The 20,340-nt window shown below is 43.2% G+C and overlaps 1 protein-coding gene across 12 annotated transcripts in view; it reads right to left on the minus strand.

Annotated features, from left to right (window-relative positions):
• The window catches only part of LOC148019677 (phosphatidylinositol:ceramide inositolphosphotransferase 3-like), a 91,804-nt gene that overhangs the window by 65,585 nt on the left and 5,879 nt on the right, over positions 1-20,340 (minus strand). For 7 of the 12 annotated variants that reach the window (XM_087699796.1, XM_087699794.1, XM_087699797.1 and 4 more), the window contains exons 3-5: positions 4,679-4,742; positions 4,149-4,238; positions 3,942-4,028 (exon numbers count right to left, since the gene is read on the minus strand). In XM_087699796.1, coding sequence (XP_087555922.1) covers positions 3,942-4,028; positions 4,149-4,238; positions 4,679-4,708 — 207 coding nt within the window. In that variant the 5' untranslated portion in view covers positions 4,709-4,742. Of the gene's footprint in view, positions 1-3,941; positions 4,029-4,148; positions 4,239-4,678; positions 4,743-7,565; positions 7,705-20,340 lie in introns of all 12 variants that reach the window. The other 5 variants (XM_087699802.1, XM_087699799.1, XM_087699798.1 and 2 more) reach the window with 2 other exon arrangements.

The following is a 20,340-nucleotide window of genomic DNA, read 5'->3' on the forward strand; positions in this document are numbered from 1 at the left end:
AGAGGTTTTCCCAACCCATTTTTGGGTGCAGTGGCTTTCCCAAACACTAGTTCTCAGTTTACTCCATCGAGAGATAGTGATTATTGGATATCGTCTTATCGTTAGTCTACGAGAGAGAGAGAGAGAGAGAGAGAGAGAGAGAGAGAGAGAGAGAGAGAGAGAGAGAGAGAGAGAGAGAGAGAGAGAGTATTCAACTCCTCTTCAACTCCACAATCCGCTCCACTGAGAGACGTGACTATTATCCACCCATTGCTCCCTAGGAGTTATCTGTTTTATCACTTCCCTTGTCTTGCTCCACAGATAACAACTCCAATCATACATATATATGACCTCTTAGGGTAGTCTAGGGAGGGCTGGAGAAAGAAGTCATGGTAGAGGAGTAAAACACTATTGGGATTTGCAGTCGTGTAGAGTGAAGAAAAGGCTAGTACAACCCCAATGTAAAGGAATTGTTGTTGAAACTTCCGTTGATGTGGAGGCCTTGAAGCTGCTCCCAACAATCTCCAAGGGAGTGCATGATGGATAGCCAAGGTGGCATATATCGAGAGGCTCTCACTAGTGAAAATCAACTGGTAGTGGATCTTCTAGATATCCCACCCTATGGAGTTGCTAATAGTCTCTCATACCTTCGATCATGATACACTAGGCTTCAAAATTTGGCAATTGAGTAAAGCCTCCAAGCCCTTCATTGCACATGAGCCGACCTTGATGATGAACATCATATCATGTATCTCTACCTTGTAGAGCCTAACTAATTGGCTACTAATAGAAATCCTTGTGGGATGTACACCCAAGTTTTAACTCTACTCGATCTAGTAGCATACAAGTGTCAAGAAATGACTGCTGTGAAAGCAAACTAGAGAGATAGTAGGGTTTGCAGGGGGAAACATAAGAGTATGTACGGCAAACATTGAGAGAGAAGAGAAACTCAAAAAACACAGAAGAAGGAGATGAGCACTGAATCATGCTAAGTGAACAAAGTTGATATAGTGGAGCCAAAGCTTTGAAGATGGCTCCACTGTCTTGGTGAAGACAACTATTGAGGGAGTAGAACGCAGTCCTTAGATGTCATTGGAGTTGAGGAAGATGATCACTGGCTACGAATGCATACTCCAAAAGATGAGGATCAATAGAACGGCGTGCGAGGTGAGGAAATCCAGCCCTTTATGGAGTAGGAACTACAAAAACACAAGTGTCTGAGCTAGCAGGTGCTTGCTAGAGCGGTTGCAAATGCCAGGGAGGTGTCAGACTACGAAACATAGCCTAAAAGGCTGATGCCAAGTGAAGAGCACTCTCATTAGGTGGAGAGAGGCGATTTGGCAGCAAAAATGTAGGTACCTACTGATGCCAAATGGAGATGATGGGCGCTAGGTGGAGGAAGAGAATCTACAGCCAAAAACGTAGGTGCAATTCAACGCTAGATGGTGGAGATGGTCGCGATGTGGAGGAAGAGAATTTGCAGCCCAAAATGCAGCTTGGAAGGTGTGGAAGATAGGGCACATGGTGCAGAGAGATAGGGCGTGGAAGGTGTGGAAGATAGGGCGCATGGTGCAGAGAGATGTAGACCATGAATTGCAATATCCTTCACGTGGGGTGTGACCAAACAGTGGAGGAAGAGAGTGATAGAACGTCGGAAGGAATGAATGTGGGTTGGGTGAATGAATGGGTGGAGTCTCATATATATAGGCATAGATTGTCTAGAGTGTCACCCATTAAAGTCTCTCGGGTGGTGCCCTGATTCTCTTGGAAGGCACCCATAAAGCCTTTTTGGGGCTATAAATGGAAACCAAAATAGGAATGGAGGGAAAAATGTATTGAATGATGTGGTTTCTTTCTCAACACCCTCTCTTAGACCCAAAAAGGAGCACAAAAGAGGAGCGAGAGAGAGACAGAGAGAGAGAGAGAGAATAAGCTCAACCGGAAAGTCCCAGTATTCTACTGGTATGGCAAGTGCTGGGGGAGGTTGCTCTCACAACTTACAAGAAAAGAACTTGAAAGAGAAATTGAACTAGAACTTAATTGTAAGATAACTCGATTATAAAAAGAGAACTCAATTGCAAGAGAATGCTCACAAGAGCATAGCTCGATTACAAGACAAGACTCGATACAAGACAAGAATTGGAAAATGACTTACGTCATAGTAGCCTCACAACTGTTGTTGGCAAGACTAAAGGGCTTGTAGCCCATTACCCCTATTTATACTATAGTCGAGGAAGATTAAGGCGGACACATGTCGTTACAAGAGGATGCCACATGGCATGAGATGCACGTTGACACATGGCAAGACATGCATACTAGCACATAGCATGCTGGCATTAGCTCATGCATGTATGTGTTAGGATATTCTAGAATATTTTAGAATCTTCTAGAAACTTCATGGAACCAGGGGCTATCCCAACTTGCATACAAACCAAGGGCTGTCCTTGCTTGAGTGTCTATTACATTACCCCCTTCTAGCACCGAGTTCCATGAAGGTCAGTGGTGTGCTTTTGAATAGGCCTTGGCATGGTTGGGTGTTGAAGATGAAATTCATGAACCTTAACAAGAGCTCTTTGAAGACGTCTATGTATAAACAATCATACCGGCTGGAGAAAACCTCTGAATTTTGACCTCGTGCCATCAAATTTCTCTAGAAGACTAACCTTTGGTTCTTTCTTATGTTGATCATGAAGATTGCGAGTAGTTGATGGATTTCTATCTTGATGTAGGCTTGTCCCTTGAATTTCTTGAAGTTGTCATTGTAGGTCTTGCACAACTACGCCTAAAGCTTGTGGTTGCTTTGCTTGTAGCCTTGCATTACTTTCTTGAAGCTCTTGGATTTGCTGCTAGATGCTTTGTAAAGAAGTAACAATACCTTCCATCACGGACTCCATCACGACTAGGCAAGATCGTGGTAGGGGAGTCTTGCAAACTTGTTATGGGCACGGCAAGTGCTTTTCAAGAGTGTGGCTTGATTACAAGGCAAGACTCCATACAAGACAAGAACTAGAAGATGACTTATGTTGCAAGAGCCTCACAACTAGTGTTAGTAAGACTGAAGGTCTTGTAGCCCATGACCCCTATTGTTGAACATTTGTACTTTTTGTTGTGTTTCCTTTGAGTAATACAATCAGCCACTCCTTTTTCACCCAAAAATCAAAATCAAAAGTATGGAAGACCATAGAATACAGGAATCCAAATGAAAGGACCTATCGTATTCTATGGAAGACCATAGAATATGGGAATCCAAATTAAAGAACCTCCATTGAAGAAAGAAATATCAAGGGATAAGTGATTCAAGTGGAGAATTTTTGCCATAGATGATGCCTATTTACTATACCCTTGTAAAGCATATGTTAGGAAGGACCAAGATCTTCACTGCCGCATACTCTCCAAGTCCCCTAATGCGGGACTTATATTCATGTAAGAGGTAATTTTACTCGTTTGGAGCATACAAGAATGTGTTGGACCATGTAGTCATCTATAATAAACGCTAGGTCAATAAAGTTAAAAAGCTTACAATGGGAGGACTTATTAATGCTTCAGAATTTTCTTCAGAAAATTTGGAGAGTATCTCCACGCATTTCATTATTAGATAGCCTAGGACAAAGAGGAGGCACAACTTTGTGTAGGTAATAATAAATAGGTTTAACAAAATGTCGGCAGTTTATTCCAACCACATCACATAGCCAAATATTGTTTTTGATTGGGATAGGAAGTGCAAGAGTCACATTTGAAGAGCTACGTTTAGGAGGTTGAATACTAAACTTGTTGGCATAAGTACAGCAGATCATCTACAAACCAATGGACAAACTAAGAGGGTAAACAAGTCCTAGATGATATGCTTCAAGCATATGTAAGTAAAAGGCAAACTCACACAAAAGCAGAAGACTTACAAATATAATGATCAGAAGACTATCTATAAAATGATAGGGAGATAAATTAACCTCAAAAAGACTTACAGGCAATATAGTAAATCCAACATCTTGTAGTACAGGTCCTGGCCTATGCAAGTAATGCACTGCTCTAGCTGCCAAACCATGGAGATACTGCACCAAGAATTCAAACCACTTATGCAAAATGAAGATTTAGCCTTTCCATACAGCAAGAGCAGATAGTAACATTGTTCATGGAAGATATATGCATGATTTTATCCAGTTTATGAAAACCTGGAAAACAAGGCCCAAAAAAATGAATTTCCATCTTTCCTTCAAAAGAAGCCACTCCACAGAGTACTCCATTGTTACCCTGCGCCATAACTGCATATCAAACAAAAAACAAAAAATAAAAAACCATGTTTCTTGTCAGTTGTAGAGTCACTTCATTATACACCTACCAATATCCTTGAACATACAACAGTTCCCTTGGTGATTTGACCCATCATTCATTGCAAGATCAGAATCACAACTGAAAATAATAAGTGCCCCAAAACTTCGGCCATCATAACCTTGTGCTTACAAGAAAGGTCATAAACCACAGTTGGAAGCTTGATGAGCAAGGGAAAGATATCTTCAATGTGAGAATAAAGGGTTAGTGTTGAGAGAGAGAGAGAGAGAGAGAGAGAGAGAGAGGGATTGCTTTTTTCCGGAGGTTGGCCAGCCCCTAGTGTATATTTTTGCCAGTATGTGGGCCGCATGATTATTTCTTAATTTCCGGTTGCCATCAGATGTAGTAAGGAGTTTATGAAATTGATGATTACTTGGCATATCCTTCGATTCGTAATGGGCATATGAAATTTAGCCCTCAGCCTATCCCCTTTTTTTCTGCCAACAAGAATACAACAAATGCGGTAATGGGAGCATCTACTACCATTCATAAAACTGAGACATGCTAAAATGCAAGTTTGATATGCTTCTAGAAAATGAACCACCAATCAGTATGAAATGTCTTCTATTGATGTCAGTAGAATGAGAACTAACTTTTGTCAACTAAATTTAATTAATGAAATTGAATTGGCAAATTAAATCTAAATTCTCCACCTTGCCCTTTCAATTTTCAGTTGCATGTACGGTGTTTCCATGACGTCAAGAACACATGTTTGGGATTGGCTCATGTCAACAATGAAGTAAGAAGGATGGCTTCACCTTTTTGTCTATATCTATGGACCTTGACTTGCTTCATAAGCTTTGTTTGGATTCAAGGGAGTGGCCTTCAGCTTCCTCTTGTTTTGCTTCACTACACTAAGGCTTCAAATAAAATCCCCTCTGCTAAAGAAATGGTGGTGTATGCAAGGAGGAACACGGTGTGTAAATGGCAAACAATGAGACATAGAACCAAAAACACAAAAAGTGAATGAAATAATGAATCATGTACAATGATGATACAATGGAGGAGCTTTAGGGTTCCCGTCTCCAGGACCAATACTAAGGTGACCATTTATTAGATTCATACCAAAACACTCCAAAGCACCGAATTTCAAAACTTGGTTCACAGAGAATCCAAGCACATACCAAAAAAGCACCAAAGGATTTTTAAAAGTGTTTGAGATACAAAAAGGTACCAAATAGTACACTTTGTCCATGCAATTTTATATCCTACTGGGTCCTTTTTAGCAAGACTATACCTCTTGAAAGTCTTAACATTACACATGGCTTGCAATTTGCAAGAGGGAAATGTGTGCTTTGACCCTCTTGGACACATAGCCGAGCGGGGCGGGCACAAGGAGGAGGCATGTGCAATTCACTCCTTTACACGACGAGGGTATTGCCTTGAAACCTATCCTCCCCCCGCAAGTAAACAACCCCTTGCCCTTTTTTTTAAAAAAAAAATTGAGTCAATGACGTCAAAAAGGCTCACAGATGACTGCCTTATCCTAGCTAATTAGGTGGTAGCACCTGTGGATGAGAATGCTATGTGGAGGAAGCGAAACGCAATCCTCCAGGCAAGGGAATGTTGGAGAAGACACCAAATGACAAATATCAATAGAGGGAAGAAAATGCAATCCTCAAGAACAATTGGTGATGACAAAAGTGATCTCTAAGGTCTTCTATACCAAAATCTGGCTTGAATGGGAGCAGCATTGCAAAAAGCAGGTGATAATGGATCTTCATACCTGCTGGCAGCAAATGTAGATGTTGTAGGTGTAGGCGACAGCTGAAGGAGCCTCAAGGGATATTGGGGTAAACTAGCTGTTCATGGAGCATCAGCTGCGTGGCCAGATGGAAGATGAAATGCAGCAGGATTGTGTGCTGAATCAGGTTACCAATGTGGAGAGACATCATGGGCAGTGAGGTGAGATGCTTGTGATGATGTCCCGATTAAGGGAACACTCCAAATCAGATCATCTGCAATTAAAGACTTTAAAGAAGGCTGTGGCAGCACTTGGGTAGACTCCATAAACAGAGGTGTCCTCCATCTAGGGGTGTGTCCCACCCCAAAGCAACCAGGGCATCGAACAAAGGGGGGTGGGTGCACGGGGACTGCCCAATGGCCTACCAAGACTACAAAGACGACGGTTACCTTACCAAGGGAGTCCAAGTGGTAACCCCAGAGAGACCAGAACATCAGACAAAGGGTGCACGTCGGCTACCTAGTGGCCTACTAAGTCTTGCAAAGGTGGATGGAACCACAGTAAACTTCTTTTTTTGCGCGAAGGGATTGGGGGTTATTGTGTGGTTAACCAATAATCATTTTTTCAAGAAAGTGGAGGTGGTAGTTAATTAAGTAACAGACAGGAGACAAGTAGTCCCAAAGTCTATCATAGAATAAACATGCTATCCCTACCACTACTAGATGTCAATGACAAAGTAATGTACAAATATGGTGAGTATGTGGAGAGGTAAAAAAGGATGTGTGAAAAGCAAGCTAGCAAGGCTAAGCAAGCAAGGGAGATTGCCATGGAGACAACAATGTGCAATGCCACGAAAATGGTGGATCCGAAGTCGACCACTCAGAAAGAGCGAAAAGGCATAAATGCACACAAATGCATGTTTATGTAACAGAATGCCAATGCACTAATGTTATGCAAGAGGCAATGTAGATGTAATCGTGCTCATGCAAAATGCTATGCAACAGTGCCACTTCGACGATGCCCTCAAAGGAAAATTGTTTACTTGCTCAAGTGTCCTTTTACAATAATGTCATCTTGATATTGCAGATGAAGATACAATGTTTAAAATATTTTAATAAATACAATAACCAAAGCAAAATCTGTAACCATCGACATTATTACTATCAAGAGAAGAAGTCACTCCCTCTCAAACTGGAAGGAAAAGCAAGAGAGAAGCACCCTCTCTCCCACGTCAATTTGAAGAAGTAGAGGAGGGTGTACCCAAGCTGATCCTAGGTGAAAGATACTGCAACACCGGCCAATTAACCGCCTTGGTCAATATGTCTACAAAGTTGTCAAAAGAAGACACAAACCCTAGGTGTATGGTGCCTAGCTCAACGTACTCTCTAGTAAAATGAAAGTGCGCCCCGACATGCCACATCCATGGTGTAGTGATCCCATTGCCTTTAAGGGCAATGGCAATCTAGTTGTCATAGTAGACAACAACGGGAGAGTCGTATGGAAAGTGTAGTGCCAGCAATAAGCTCCTCAAGTAGATGGCCTTCATGGTACCATCGAAAAGAGTCAGATACTCAACCTTCACCTATAGAAGCCGCCACCGTCTCTTGCTTACGACTAGCCCAAGATATGGGTGTCATGCCTAAGGTAAAGAGGTAGCCGCCATGGGAACGCTGGGTGTCAAGATCTCCTGCCCAGTTAAAGTCAACAATGTATCCCTGCAATCATAAACCAAATCCATAAGTTAGGCCATAAAAATAGCTACGCCGCAAATATCTCAAAACACACAGAGGCAATCCAATGTGACATTCTAGGTGTAGTAAGATATTGACTAAGCAAACTAATAGAGTAAGCTAAAGCTACCCTACTGTAAATCAACCAAAAAAGCTTTCCTACAACAAACCTAAAGATGTACTCGTCAAAGGGCTAACCAAGGGTATCCTTAGAAAAATGGACTGTGGGATCAAGAGGCATGGCCACAAGCCATGTCTGATCCTGGTCCACTAACTAAAGAGCATACTTCTACTGTGAGACAAAAATACTATCCTCAGATCGAACTATATCCATCCCCAAAAAGTAGGCCAATAAACCAAGGTCTATCATCTCAAAAGTAGAGCAAAGCTAGGCCTTTATCTCTGCTACGGTAGCAAAATCACAACCAATGATAAGTGAATCATCTATATATAGCACAATGTACTTGACTCTCTCTAAAGTGGTATAGATATATAAGTTCCGATCATAAGGGATAGACTGGTATCCGTGAGTCCTGAGAAACCAAGACCACGGTGCTTGCTTCAGTCCGTAAAGAGCTTTCCAAAAAATCCACTTTGTCCCGATGACTTTCTTGTGGTTTAGATGATCCAGCAAGGTCAAAGTCTCATTTCGGTCAATACTCTCAAGCTCCTTTTCCATGGTCCCTCACCATTGGGGATGTTAAAGAGCCTCCTGCTAACTATCTGGCTTAGATACGCTATATAATGAGTTGTAAACGACGATGCAAATGATGCCTAAAGTGCAAGCTAGGCAAATCTTCTAGGGTCCTCCAGAGTGAAATCCGGTGGAAGGATCCCCAAATCCTATATGGTTTGGTGGTACTAGCGAAGAAACAAGTCTCACAGAGGAGGCCTAAGAGGTAAAGGATCTATGGATGGATCAGGAACGGGTAGTAGACCCGCTCAAAAGGCACTATCTCAATAGAAACAATGTGAGGAAAGGACACAAAATCTACTATAGAAGACTACACAATGTCCCTCTCATCAAACACTATATCCCTCCTAACAATTACCTTATTTGTGCGAGGATCGAACTGATGATAGACTCGCTTCGAAGGAGTATCCTACAAAAATCAAGAGATTAGCTCAGGGAGTGAGCTTGCCTATTTTGTCATCCTGGGTGTGCATGTTAGCACGACTCCCAAAGACTGAAGTGGGAAACTACAAGCCAAGAACCAAAGAATATCTCATATGGAGTTCTCCGAGGAACAAGGAACCGGTTGAGGATAGACATTGAAGTATTAACAGCCTTGATCCTTATACATTCTACTTGACGACCAATCTAGTTATACACCAACAACACCCAAGCAAAAAAATATATGAAGACATCGGACTTATACTTGAAAAAATACACCCACACGTAATGGGAAAGATTATCCACAATCAAAAAGAAGTAGAATGCGCTATTCAAAGCGAAGCTAGATGTCGAACCACAAAGATCAATATAAATCAATCTAAGCGGCACCTCAACTCTATGTGTAGACTACTTAGGAAATGGGGTATGGTGCTATTCTTTGAGTTGGCAAGCTTTACAGAGATCTTGTGATAGCTTTAGGCAACAGGAAAGACCATCAACCATCTGTCGATGCGACAACTCATAACAAGAGTCATATCCGAGATGTCCCAAGTGAAAATGCCAAAGACACTCGGTGCTTGTAGACCCTTGTGTAGCAGCTAAAGCCTAGAAGCAGTGGAACTTAAAGCCCTCCACCATTGGCTCAGAAAGAAATTGTGTCATGTGGTACCGGCCACTAGGTTGTGCCTCACTATGAGCATTCACTAAACCAATCAAAGAGTCAAGGACCTCAATTGTGGTTGCTATTGAGAAGACTGCTCGACCTAACCAGCAAAGCTAGTGAACAGATAACAAGTTCACCCCATAGTTTTTTCATATGGCAATTATACATCATACACAGATAGGTATGAAAGTATGATTGGAGTATGATTCACACCTTGGGGTTGAATCATATGTTGCCCTATTTTTAATTTTGAAAACTGTAAAAATGTATCTAAATCTAGTATTTTATAGTAAATTGAGTAAGCAAGCTAACAAGCTGAATGAAAACTAGAATCCCAAGTGTTCTAACACCACTTGCACTTGCATGTAAATTGCCCCCTTCCATTGCTTCACAGTTGTTACAAATTCCCATTTCACTTTTTTTCTTTCTTCCCATTTGTGTCTTCCTAAAGCAGGAGAATGGGGATGAGGTCTCCTCAAATGAAGACGTTACAACTAATTTAGTTTGCTGAAATGTCAATTTCAGCTGTAAAATCAGGAATTTCAGAAATTTTTTAGTCAATACTAAAGGAGAAAAGAGTGTTTCTCAAGACTTTGAGTTAGTTTAATGGCTGTCAGTGTAAAAAAATTCTGAAAATTTCAGATTTCTAATCAGAGATTTCAGAGATTCTTAAGCTAATACTAAAGGGAAAAGGAGTGTTTCTCAAAAATTTGACAGTTAAACAGCTGTTAATGTCTGAAATTTCTAAAAAAATTTGAAATTTCAGACTTCAGCCCAAGAAATTTGCAACAGTAATTAGCTACTCAAGAGTTGAGAGTCAAGACACATGAGAGAGAGATATATATGGTCTGAAATTTCAGACAGACAAAAACAGCACATGTAAAAGATGAGAGAGGGATAAAACACCAAGAAAAAGCATTCAACTTTGGGGCAGTCAATATCGAGGCCAAAAGGCTGAGTCAACCTGTTGCACAGTCCACAAGCAAGTTTTCTATATTTTGGGGCAAGGAGAAGACAAGTGACAGCAAGTGACACCTTGCAAGGTGAAATCATCAAGTGTTTTTCAATGTTTTTTGCCAGGCAACAGCCTTTTTGGCAAAATTGTGATGTTTATTTCTTTTTCCAATCTGTCTTTCCCCTAAAAAGTATATCAAGTATGAAACAGAATTTCATACTCCTGTTTTCATACATCCAATTGGGCAATCAGACGCGTCTAATAAAAACTATGGTTCACCCCAAGCTAGGAGACATACTATACATCATCTAGCATAGCTTAATCCGGGACCTAGTCAGTGGGAAAACTGACGCGACCGTAAGCCCAAATCATGACCATGAAGTTGTTCCCAACTCAGACATGCCCGGTTGCAGGGGCTCGAGAAATGAAAATGTCCACAATGGGGGTCATATGATGAGTAGCTCCACTATCCACAATCCAAGGAGTAGAAGTACTCAGCTATGACGAGTGGGTCTCTCCAATCACCTTGTCAAGAGGCAACTTGCAATAGATGTGGACGAGACTTGCATCTGCAAATGTCTCTAAGGAGACGATGTAGGCCTCTACAAACCAATCAAACAAGCCCTCTCGCATTGAGAACGTTGTCAGCTGTGATGGTTGATCAATTGCAGTGTGTGCCTCGCCTCGCCACTACCTCTGCTAAGAGTTACCACCACCCTGCCTCACCTATTGGGGGTTGCTTGACTGAGGAGCGGAGGTCTCATTCTTAGCTTTTGGTTCTATGCCTCTTGCTTTTGACCAACACTCGTTGTCAAAATGACCAAAAGAAACTAAATCTAGCGAAATGCATCCCATGCCTATTTCCTATCCAACATGCTATAGTAATACTGTGATGATGAGCAATGAATGATTTACGTCTAACACCATCTTGAGGTGGGTATGATGAGACATAATCATGGGGTAGGGGTGAGGAAGGTCTTCATATCTACTACTCCATGTCATATGCCCTCTAATCTCTTGTACACACATAATAGACGTGTATATGCACACATGCACTTAGAGAGAGAGAGAGAGAGAGAGAGAGAGAGAGAGAGAGAACCAGCCGCTTGAGTTTGCAAACTCCCTTCTTGAGAAATATGTTGACTACCTATGCGGAGGAGATTTTGGATACACAGGTGCATACTCAGGTGGTTCCTCGCCCTTGTTTTGTTATTCGCGAGAGAGGTGTGATTCCCTTCTTCACTGGTTGGATTCCTGTGCTTGCTAGGATTTGTTAGTGGCTAACATCTATTCTCCAGTTGGATTGTATGGAGGAGGTCTTTGCAGGACTCTGTGGATTCTACGAGGTTGTTCTTCCTTCCTCTTTCTCCTTCAGCATGGGATGTCCAATGCTTGCTCAAGCACTCTTGTCCAATATGGGTGGAAGTGGAGAGCTGCCCGATTGTTCATTGGGCCCTTCTAAAAGATGCAATGGTTGCAGTTGACCATGTATTAGTACCTCCAAGTTTGAAAGCAGCCAACCGCAATTGATTGTGCATGCTGTGGGATACCGCTAGAAAGAGACCCAACTGGTTGTGTTGCTATTGTAGCGGCATGTAGCCTCTTTGGTTTTGGCTTGGCGTACTTTTGCCAGCCACTGTTTCTTGTGTGGTCAGCTAGGTCGCTTCATGGCCGAATGTCCTAATTAAAAGAGCACCCTGCTGTATCGCATGGATATGGACCAAGATAAGGTGCACAACAAGCCTCCACCTTCGGTCCTACAACAGTCTACTTAGACTAGTCAATCAAAAGGCAAGCAGCCAGCTTCTCCTTCAGATTTGAAGACATAGGGATGGATGGAAGCCCGATATAATAAGAGGAAAGCGAAGGAGTCTTCCATGCTTGCACCGCTTATTGATTCTTCTTCTTCGTAGGACCCTGTCCACACTTAGTATCACCGAGATAAATCTTTGGACGCTCCTACTACCTGACCTTCTGCTCCTACTAAGGATCCATTGCCCACCAAACAGCAATCATAGTAGCAGCAAATGAGCCACTCATCGCCACCCACGTGTGGCCCTCTAGCTCAATTGGCCTTGTTGAGAAACCCTTCACCCTTCACCCGCAGTTTGCTTTTTTGCGTTTTTGCGTTTTTGCGTTTTGGGTTTGCAGCCCCAAAAAGGGGCGCCATCCTAGACTGACTGTGCCTATTTATAGGCCACTCTCTCATTCATTCCTCACGGCTAATTCATTCAGTCTGTCACCTATTCTCTCTAGCCTCTCCACTACCCTCACACTCCTTCAGGAGGACATTGTGGTTCGTGGTTCGTGGCTATTTTCATCATCTTCCTTGTGCTACGGCACCCTTGTTTTCTTGTATCACATTCACTCCATGATTTAGAACTTCATCATTCCATTCATTAGAGTTTCTTCTCTCTTCTCTTCTCTTCTCCATGTTTGCTGAGTTCACTTCGTGTTTCTCCCCGCAAACCCTACTGTCTCGCTGGTACATTATCTTTTTACATGGTATTAGAGTTGGATGTGCTCAAACAGTGGCAAAGATCGTCCACTCCAGTGAAGGCAAAGACCGGGAGCGGGTTCGGCTTCCACTTCTCTTCTTCTTCCGCTGCATCAAAATCTCGTTTTTGCAAATTTCAGGTGTTTCAGCTTGCTGCCCACACCTCGTTCGCGGAGGACATCTCAGTCGAAGTTGTCCATTGCTGTCTCCATCAGTTGGCGTCTAATTACCAGTCCTCTTCACGCAGTTTGGAGCTGATGACCTCTTCCTTCTTCATCAAGGCACATTGGTATCCATGGCTTCTTTACCAATAGATGACCAGCCTACTGGGTGTTCCTACTGCGGTACGAACGGTCATCCTACCGAAGATTGTCGACATCGACCTTTGCTCCCCGCCCCCCCGGAGTATGTGTCTTCCACCAGGCACTCCTTGTGCCACCTCTCCTTTTTGGGCCACAAAGATCGTTCTACATCGGCTATCAGAGTACTATGCTCAAGGCAATAAGACGCATCCAATGCGCACTAAGTCCTTTCGAGCACATGGAAGATCGATTGGTGCTTCAACCTCCTGGAGATCGTTGCAATGCCAGCGGCAGTCTTCTCCCACTTATTTTCAGGTATAGTGGCTTCCATGACCTACAGATCTGCAGTCCACTCTATCGAGAGACAGTGATTGTTTGGTACCGTCTCCTCGTCAGTCTGCTCCTTCGAGAGACGGTGGCTGCTCGACTCCTTCCTCTTCTTCAACTACCCAGTTTGCTCCACTAAGAGATAGCGACTGTTGCCCACCTCTTGCTCATTCTGAGCCCTACCCTTCTCCACCCTCGACTACTCAGGTTTGAGAGGCTACCTCTGGGAGCTCTTCGGCACCCCAGATACCTTCTTTAGCACGACCGGCGGTACTTTCTTCGTCATTAGACATTTCGGAGTTCATGGTCCATGAGTTTTTGGATTTTCTATCTACTTCAGAGGGGGATATTATTTCTTTGCTCTCAGAGGGGGCATCTACTTCTTCTTCCACTTCAACGGGGGCCGCTCCACCTCCCATCTCAGAGGGGGACCCTACTCCACATGAAGTTTTTCACCCATCCTTTACTTTATTGGGGTGGGTGCCTTCGCCCAATCATCTCTTCTACTGATACCCAGGATCTTCAGGTACCACCTCGATCGGGACCTTCGAGGTTCAGCCGCGACTTGGTGACGAGTTCTTCGTATTCTTTCTAGCATGGATGCACGGAGCTAGTGGCTTCTCTCCCGAGGTTGTGTTTTGGGTTCTCCAGTTCACTTTGTCTATTGGTCTTTACTGTAGGTTTCCTTTCCAGTGGAAATCTTGGATCTTAGGGGTCCTCTATCTCTTCTTGCCTTGGTCACTTGGTTAGCATGGAGCCACCTCTCGAGATCGAGTACGGGCATATCTTTATGGTTCTCAGCACCCCACAAAGTTCGATATTCCTTCTATGCATTGCATGATTACATCATCTATGTACTAGGGCGCTTGGGCAAGTGAACAATTTCCCCACGAGGGACACTGTCCAAGTGGCACCTGCTGCTGAGCATTCTTCAGCATGTAGCATTGCATCTCCGCCTCACTCTTCTCTTGTTCCCCTTTTTGGGCCTGAGAGGGGGTATTGAGAAACCCTTCATCCACAGTTTGCGTTTTTGCGTTTTTGTGTTTTGCGTTTAGGGTTTGCAGCCCCAAGAAGGGGCGCCATCCTAGATTGACTGTGCCTATTTATAGGCCACTCTCATTCATTCCTCACGGCTGATTCATTCAGTCCGTCACCTCTTCTCTCTAGCCTCTCCACTACCCTCACACCCCTTCAGGAGGACATTGCAGTTCGTGGTTCGTGGCTGTCTTCATCATCTTCCTTGTGCTACAACACCCTTGTTCCCTTGTATCACATTTTCTCCATGATTCTTTAGAGGGGGCCGAGGAGCACCCTTTTCTGGGAGATCTAGGCGATAGGGGGTCACAACCACCAATGCAGCATGAGCCTTCAAAGGATGAGGATTATGTGGAAGATGATCCACCGCGAGAGGATTCACACCCGATTGTAGTTGTAGACTTGTGACCAAGAGATAGTGGAGTGGAAGGAGTTTTGGCCTTCTCTTCCATGGGCTCATCGTGATTAGACCTTCCAAGATGTAGGCATTGAGGGAGTCCTAGAGGAGTGGTAGTGGCAGGATTGGTCCATGATGATCTCGTTGGCTTTAGCCACATTTAGGAGCTTGCTTGCACACAAACTATGCATTGATGACCTGTGCCGTGCCATGTCACATAGGGACCTGACTTCCATTGGAGAAGCTATGCAGCATAACCATTGGCGGAGAGCCTATCAGGAAATGGTAACCAGCAATCCTCTGGACAACCTCAGCTGCTGTAAACACAGATCAGATAGGTAAATCTGTCCAGAACGGGCTGAAGGGAACTGGGGACAGCAGCGTGGCCTGAATGCTGAGCAAAACACTGGGCAGTTCCACCAAAATGCAGATCAGGTAAAAAATGCAGATTGGGGCTGATGGGTGATTTCTCTAGGATGGCCGTCGTGTGCTGGACGGCAATTGCTGTGAGGAAACACAGCTCCAGTATGGCTGTATCAGATGGCAGCTGATCTGAAAACAGGCAGGGCATGAGCTGCACTATAAAACACAGATGATGGCGATGAAGATCAGCTCTGGGATGATGCCTGGGTGTAGGAAAATTGCTGAAAACAGGCCACTCACCAAAAGATGGATGAATGCAAGCTGGACAGCACATTAGAAGCTTCCGTGAACTGAGATGTCCTCCGTTTCAGGGTGTCCGCGGTAGGGGAGAGTGCTGAGGAGAGAAGGAACTGATGAAGAATGAAAGTGAGAGGTGTCAAACTGATGAATGCCCATGCCGTATCTATAGGCACACAAGTCATTAAATTGTCTAGGGTGGTGCCCAAACACTAATAAATGATACAAATAAAGCTTTTTTGGACTATAAATGAAAACCAAAATAGGGATTAATGCAATACATTGAACTTAATGACTTCGGTATCTCAACAAAGCCATGCCATAGAAATTGGAGGCCATTGGATGGAATGGCACTTGCGATGTGGGAGTTGGTGCCTAGACTAGCAAAACGCATAGTCATTGGAGTGAAGTCGATGTTCAAGACAAAGTGCCACAATGAAGGTTCATTGGACAAGCACACGGCTAGGTTGGTGGCCAAGGGGTTTGCTTAGAAGCCGAAGTGGATTTCGGTGATATCTTTGCCCCCTATTGTAGGGATGGTGACCATCAGGGTGGTTCTTGTTCTCGCTAGCCATAGTCAATGGCCAGTCCATTAGTTAGATGTAAAGTTTGGATTTCTCAATGGAGATTTGAAGGAGATTTATGTTTAGTAGCCTTTGTTAAAATAGGGTGATGGAATCCATATACCAAGACGGGACAATACGAAACAATAGTGAGTCATTGGCTGTGTGGGCACTGGCATTGACTCCCTCTCTTCAGTAGGAGCTATAGTAATGATGAATACTGAAGATGATCTAGATGAGGGAGCGTTTGGCCTACTTATAAGCCATAATCATGAACCGATTGCCTAGAAATAATGGCTAATAAAATACAAGTTACCCACATAAAATGTGCAGTTGGCCATTAAATAGGCACAAATAAACTGGTGCCCACATTCTAACTAGAAAAGTACACAACCCATTAACGGACTCACACATGAACTAACAATGTTTGCTAACACGCTCTCTTAGATCATGGGTGATCTAGTACAAAAAAAGATACAATGATAAGGATGCATCGCAGTACATATAACAATGACCATCAAAATGGACCATGGATACCCAAGGTCCGGGTGATCAAGGTACCTCCAAAGTGCCTTGGAGAGAACCTGATGTTGATGTGAATCATATTAGCTCTTGAAAAAAGAAAGTAGTCATAGTAGCTCTCTATGCTGGGTCAACAATGCTGTTGTAGTAGCATATGTGACCATGGATTCCGTGCCTTTGGCATCTGGCTAGATTGCCAAAGTGTCCCCCCGTATAAGCTTGGACTAGGAGCAAATCCCGCTTTGTATCAAGTAAAATAGCTCATCATGAACTTGGATGCCAATCTTAGCTCCAGGATTTCAAGACTTGCATGGCTTCGGCGATGCAAAAGGAAAGCCCCTTGTTGGGTCCTTTGCACCTACATGGAACATATGGATGAGGCTCAATCGCCCCATTACTAACACTTTCTCACTCTCTCATTGGCATTGCAGAGTGGTGAGGGATGACGACATCACCAAAACTAGAAGGTTGTAGAGGGGGCTGCTATGGCCTTCCTCTTCATGGTAGAAGATGAGCCCTTCCACACCTTGGTCTTTGCCTTTGTCGGAGGTTTTTAATTGGAGTCGGAGTTGGATGATGACTTGTCAAAGAATTCGGTATCTTGCTTCTTCTTTTTCTCCTTGTTCTTTTGCAATGCGGCTAGATCCTTACAATCCTTGTGTAGATGTCCCTTATTGCCACTATGATAATATTGTGCCTTCATCTTCTTCTTCTAGCACACCTCTCTAAAGTTGCAAGAGCCTCCTTTTGGCCACTGTATCAAGATGAAAGCTTCCCCTATAACCATAAAGATGCCTCATGCTTTAAGGAGCATGAAGAACATACGAGTAAAGCTAACAAGGTTGATGATGTATAGGCCTGTAAAGCATTGGCTACTCCATCAATCTCTGGAGGGAGCTTATATAGCACAGTCCTTATAAGATGAGCCTTGGAAAGGGCGGGCTATATTTTCAGAAGCTGATCTTGTACCTGTGTAACTTGAATAAAAAAGATTGGATTGTATCCTTTCGAGTTGCATAGTTTGGAGTCGACCATAGAGGGTTATAGCTTGCATGGTGGACGGAGCCTTGTACAACATTTGTAACTTTTCCCACACATCTGAAGTTGTTGTGTAGGAGGTAATTGTTGCAAGGATCTCTTTAGATATGTACTTGAGAAGGGAAAAATAAGCATGAGTATTATTTGTTTCCCAAGTAAGAATTACATTCTCCTAGTTGTTTGTGGTCCCAGTAAATTGGAATAGGATTTGGAATTACGGATGCACAAGAGATGCTTGAGAAATAGAATCCCTACACCAAGACACGAGATAGTATAGAATAATAATGAGTCACTGGATGTGTGGGCATTGGCACTGGCTCACACCTTGAGCTCTCTTCTCCCTCTTGTGCACACATTTTCATGCTTCCACTTTGATATTTCAACACGATAGAGGTTGGGGACCACTCGAGGTTGCAAATGGCCTAGCGAGTTTAATTATGGATGGGCATTTCAATTTTGGGTAGGGTCAAAACGGATGAAATTAATTCTCAGAATTATTTAATTCTGAAAATTAATTCAATGACTGGATAATACTAAAAAATGGGTTTAGAAGGCTGCTACTTGGCAAAAATGCCAATGCAAATTGAGAAAACGTTTTTGGGGGCTGGGTTTGAGCCATTTATTTAGTTTTTAGCTTGGGAGAGAGAGAGAAGGCGCTGCTGGTTAGAAATCATACCTGTTCTTAGCCATTGGAGGCAGTAGATAGCAGCTAGGAGGTCAAGAATAGTAAGCAACAACAATTCTGGCACCAAGAGCTGCTGGCAACAGCATTTAATGCAAATGACAACAGATTGGAGGACTCTAGATAGCAGGGGACATCATTAAATGCTAATTGATGTAGGCTACAGGTTGATTTTGGGATTTTTTTTGCGTGAAATTCTGAATTTTTCTCTCTAGCATTCTCTCACCTATTTCGGCCCATTCTTAGGAGATCTTAGCATTTCTCAGCGATATTTGGTGGATAGTAGAGGGATTTCTATTGTAAACTCTAAATTTCTATAGAAGTTAGGGTTTAGTAGCCACTTGGGACCCATGCCAACATGAGAAGGCATCGTACAATGAAATCAACACTTGAAATTTGTTAATTATTAGGGATTTCAAATGCCTAGCCATCCATTCTAATTTGGGGCAGCATTTGGCCAGTTGGGGTCCAATTTAGAGCAAGTCATGGGTGAAATTCAAGGGGCATTTGGCCCAATTTGTTTTCTAATTGTTGGACCAGTAAGGGGCTTTTTTGGATTAGCCAAAGAGATTGTGGAATCTTGGCTTGTAATACATCCACTGGCAATTGAAGTTGAAGAAATACTGAAAGGGGCGCCACTTTTGGAGCCAATAGGATGTTTATTGTCCAAGATTATTAAGGTAAAGTGTGCATTTCAAGTCATGTTTATTTGTTGATTGTTGTAATTAAGTGCTTGATGAGGGGATTGCCGCTCTCTCCAAGAAGAAAGGCTGGTTTCAACAACCATTCTATGTGACAACTAGAGTTGCATAGCTATTGCTTTCGAGGACCCTCGACTGCATAGTTCTTTCCATTGAGAGACATTGGCTATTCGCCATCACCCTTAGCTTCGTAGTGTGCTCCATTGAGAGATAGTGGATGCTTGTCATCACCTTGGGCTTAGTAGTTCTCTTTAGTGAGAGATGATGGTTGTTCACCCATAGTCTGCTCCATCGAGAGACAAAGGATGTTGCCCACCTGTGGCTTCACAGGATTTGCACATTTCCACTCGCTTGTATGAGGCCACAGACTTTGACTCCCATGATGAAATCAAGGAGATAATATATGAAGTCCCTCCCTCACTTTTTGTATGGATCTCCGAGCTTTAGATATCTTCTTTAGCACTTACAACACTCATTTCCTCTTCATCAATTACTTCGAAGGCTGTGTTTCACAAGTTTATGGATCGCGTATCTTCTTTGGAGGGGGTTCTACTTGCTCTAGTTTTAGAGGGGGTCACTACTCATCGTGCGGTCCTTCATACACCTTTGTTGAGAAACCATATCATTCAATACTGTTTCCCTCCTCCATTTCTAATTTTGGTTTCCATTTACAATCCCAAAAAAGGCTTTCTAGACGCCTTTCGAGAAACTCGGGATGCCACTTGAGAGACTTCAATGGTGGGAAATACTCATAGATAGTCTATGCCTATATATATAGCATTGACTCTATCCATTCACCCATTCCACATTCATTTCTTTTGACGTTCTGTCACTCTCTTCCTCTCCACTGTTGCTCACACCCCACCTGGAGGACATCGGAGTTCGTGGTCATCATCTCTCCTACACCAGGCACCTTGTTTTCCACACCTTCCAGGCTGTGTTTTGGGCTGTAGATTCTCTTTCTTCACCTGGCAACATCATCTCCATTTGATGTCAACAGGCACCTATGTTTTTACTTCTAGATCACCTCTCTCTACCCAGTGATAGTGCTCTCCACTTGGTGTTAGTCTCTCAGTCTGTGTTTCACACTTTGACATCTAGCTGGCATCAACGATGGCTCAGATAGGTACAAGCTACCTTAGACACCGAGGTTTTTGTAGTTCT

The sequence above is a fragment of the Lygodium microphyllum genome, chromosome 19, assembly GCF_053477565.2.
Source record: "Lygodium microphyllum isolate KBCC chromosome 19, Lygodium_microphyllum_v1.1.10, whole genome shotgun sequence".
Taxonomy (NCBI): domain Eukaryota; kingdom Viridiplantae; phylum Streptophyta; class Polypodiopsida; order Schizaeales; family Lygodiaceae; genus Lygodium; species Lygodium microphyllum.